This window comes from Miscanthus floridulus, chromosome 6 (genome assembly GCF_019320115.1).
Source record: "Miscanthus floridulus cultivar M001 chromosome 6, ASM1932011v1, whole genome shotgun sequence".
NCBI lineage: Eukaryota > Viridiplantae > Streptophyta > Magnoliopsida > Poales > Poaceae > Miscanthus > Miscanthus floridulus.
Genome location: NC_089585.1, coordinates 12960654 through 12963526, shown reverse-complemented (window position 1 = coordinate 12963526; position 2873 = coordinate 12960654). Strand labels below are relative to the sequence as shown.

The 2873-nt window shown below is 62.5% G+C and overlaps 1 protein-coding gene across 1 annotated transcript; it reads right to left on the bottom strand.

Annotated features, from left to right (window-relative positions):
- Positions 1-374: 374 nt before the first annotated feature.
- On the bottom strand, positions 375-2090 carry LOC136460225 (uncharacterized). The gene is made up of 3 exons (XM_066460012.1): positions 1764-2090; positions 885-1266; positions 375-577 (listed from the first exon to the last, which is right to left on the bottom strand). The coding sequence occupies exons 1-3, from the start codon at positions 2088-2090 to the stop codon at positions 375-377; spliced, it is 912 nt and encodes a 303-aa protein (XP_066316109.1).
- Positions 2091-2873: the final 783 nt, after the last annotated feature.

Genomic DNA, 2873 nt, shown 5'->3' with positions numbered 1-2873 from the left:
GCAGAGGCTCGAAAACACGAGAAAAACAACTAAGAAACACAAATACTTCAAAAAGAAGGCCTCAATGGCCACAAGCGTTACGATACAAAAATAATTCCTACTCTACTCTATTTTTACACGGCCCCTTGGGCCTAGGTCAAGCCTCAGGGCCTCCAGCGTCGACAGGTGGTAGGGGAGGGATCACCTCCTCTTCGAAGAGCATTGCCAGCGCCGTGCTAGGGCCTTCCGCTGCCTCCATCAGCTTCGTGACCACCGCGTCGGCCTCCTCATCATCATCAGGCAAGACAGCCATCACTGATGGCCGGGAGGTCGACGCCAACATAATGGGAGGAGATGATGGCCAACGCCCGCTTGACACCCGTGTGCAGCGCTCCTTAGAGCCGCTCGCGCATCTGGCTGCTCAGTGCAACCAAACGGCTCCCAAGGGAGCTGCTTGACTGACCCCCTTCAACCTCCAAGGCCTCACAGGCAGAAAGGGTGGCATGCTTCAGTGCCTCGTGCTCCCTGATCTCGGTCTCGAGCACCGTCTGTGCCGTGCTGGAAGCCTTGGCTGCCCAAATAACCTCCGCCTCTGACTCTGCACCATGGAAAACAAAATAAGGTTGAGCAAGGGAAAAAACAACCTAAATTTGGAGCGGAAGCCCACAGAACTCACCCTTGGCCTTTAGCTCCTAGCGTCGGGTCTCGACCTGACAGGCCTCGGCTTTCTCCTTCCAGCGTAGGGCCTCGGCCTGGGAAGCCTCGGCCTTCTCCTTCAAGTGCTGGGCCTCAACCCGAGAAGCCTCGGCCGCCCTGGAAGCTTCACTCCCTAGCTCTGCGTCACATGAGGAAGTTAGGGAACGAACATAAAGAGAAGAAAATAAAACGAGGGGACTAGGACTTACCCTCGGCCGTCCCCCTCCAAACTACAGCCTCGGTTTGTGAGGCCTCGGCCGCTGCAAGGGCCTCATCCAAAGCGCCCTTCATCAGCCAATGCGCATTCTGTTCTACCCCTAGCTGCCCCGCGAGAGCCGTGGTCGAGGCCGTGGCTTCAACGGCTCGAGCCCTGAAGGCATCCCGATCACTGGCCGCGCGGGCGAGCTCCTCCTCCAACTCCTTGACCCACGCCGCCAGAGGGGCAAGCTGCTCCTGGGCCATGGCCGCCTCGACCTTCACGTCGGCACAACAAAGGTGGAGGTCCTCCACCTCCGCACTCCACGCCGCCAGAAGCTCGTTGGCACCCGCAAGTAGGCCCTTTTGCCGCTGGAGCTGGTCCCAGACGTCCCTCTCCCACCGGAGAAAGACTGACTTCCCAAGGGACTGGGTCTCAAGCTCCTAGGGAAGCAGAACATGGGTCATTGATTGCAACAAAACAAAGAAAAAGGCAACGTCGTGCGAGAAAAGAAAACACAAACCTGGGCGACTCCGGGCAGTTCATCGGCCACCACGGACAGCGCTGTCCGAAGCGACCGCTCCGCCAGCTGGCGGTATTGCTCAAAGGTGTCCCAGCACCCACCCTTGGCTGCGTCCTCGAGAGCGAATAGGGGCTCCCCCTCAGGGTTGTCCCGGCTCCGCCATAGTACGCGCGGGTGCTCCCACCCACGGGGCTCAAGTCACACCCACACGAGGGCCGAGCTTCCCTCGCCCAAGGTCAGAGCCGGCTGCTCCACGGCGCCGGTCTCCTCGGCGTCAACCACCCCCCGCGCCCAGGAAGTATCATCGGAGGAGATCGGATAGACCTCCGCCTCCCGGGCGCTCTCACGTAACAACGGCGGGCCCTGAACCAAAGGCGCCGCCAAGGCCTCCGCCACCTTCATCTCCGCCTCCTGGGCAGACGGCCTCGCCGCCATCACGTCAGCCTCAGCGATCTCAGGGGCTCCAGCCTCTGCAGTCATGGCCTCGATGGTCTCGGGGGCTCCGACCTCCACCATCGTTTCCTTGGTGGTCGCAAAAACACCGACCCCTGCTGCTGCGGTCTCAGTGGTCTTGGGCGCCCCGGCCTCCGTCGCCTCAGCCTCAGAGACCCCGGGGGCCTCAGCAACCAAGGGCACACTGGCCCCATCCGACTCATGAGCCTCGCCCTCACGGGGCGGAAACACTCCCTCCCCCATCTGTGTCGGGGTCGCCTCGGCAACCCCTCCTTGGGCGGCCGGCTCCTTCGGGTCAGCCCTCGCCGACACTGCACCGTGTTGTATAGCGGCTTGTGCCTCTGCCACCTAGTGGGCAGAGGAGCGGGGGCTTGCCTTGAGCGCCTTAAGGGGCGCCAAGGGAAGCTCGTCCGCAGGCCGCTTCCGACTAAGGAAAAATCACCTACAGGGTCAGCACGGGACCAAAGAGCGAACGGAAGGCGCTGCGACCCCACCAAAGATACACCTACCTCGAACGGGGTGGCAACCACTTCGCCACGATGACCCTCGTCCGCAAAGGCGGTGGCGGTGGCAGAGGCACCGCCTCCGTGTCCATCGGCGCCGGCTGGTCCTCAAAGGACCCCGGCGCCCCGTCGGTCCTCTGCGGGGGCAGTTGCATCGCCTCCGCCGCCACTTGTTCTGCCATTGCCGTCAAGCCCACCGAGCTGACGGCGCGTTTGCCCAACGCCCGTGCCCTAGGCGTTTCGGCCTCGGCCCTAGAGCGGGCAATCGCCGACCCTGGGTCCGCTTCTCCTCCTCTTCCCGGGAGTGCCGGGCTGCTTGCCAACGCCCCGGGCACCACCTCCACTATGTCAGGGAGATGGTCCAGGGGACCTTGCCCCACCTCGCCCTCTAATGGAAGACCGTCCTTCCTTTGTTGACGGCGACGCTTGTCCAGCTCCTCGCACGTGAGGATCTTCTTCGTGCGCTTCGTCGCTTCGGCGTCCTTCCTCTTTTTCTGTGCATCGGCGTGCACCCGATTGATCG

Excerpts from the sequence above, each read along its gene's own strand:
- LOC136460225 (XM_066460012.1), bottom strand. The coding sequence starts at position 2,090 with ATGGGGGAGGGAGTGTTTCCGCCCCGTGAGGGCGAGGCTCATGAGTCG. Across the intron at positions 1,267-1,763 it reads AGGCCTTGGCGGCGCCTTTG|AGGGACGTCTGGGACCAGCT; the intron begins GTTCAGGGCCCG and ends CTCCGGTGGGAG. Across the intron at positions 578-884 it reads TTGGAGGGGGACGGCCGAGG|AGTCAGAGGCGGAGGTTATT; the intron begins GTAAGTCCTAGT and ends TCCATGGTGCAG.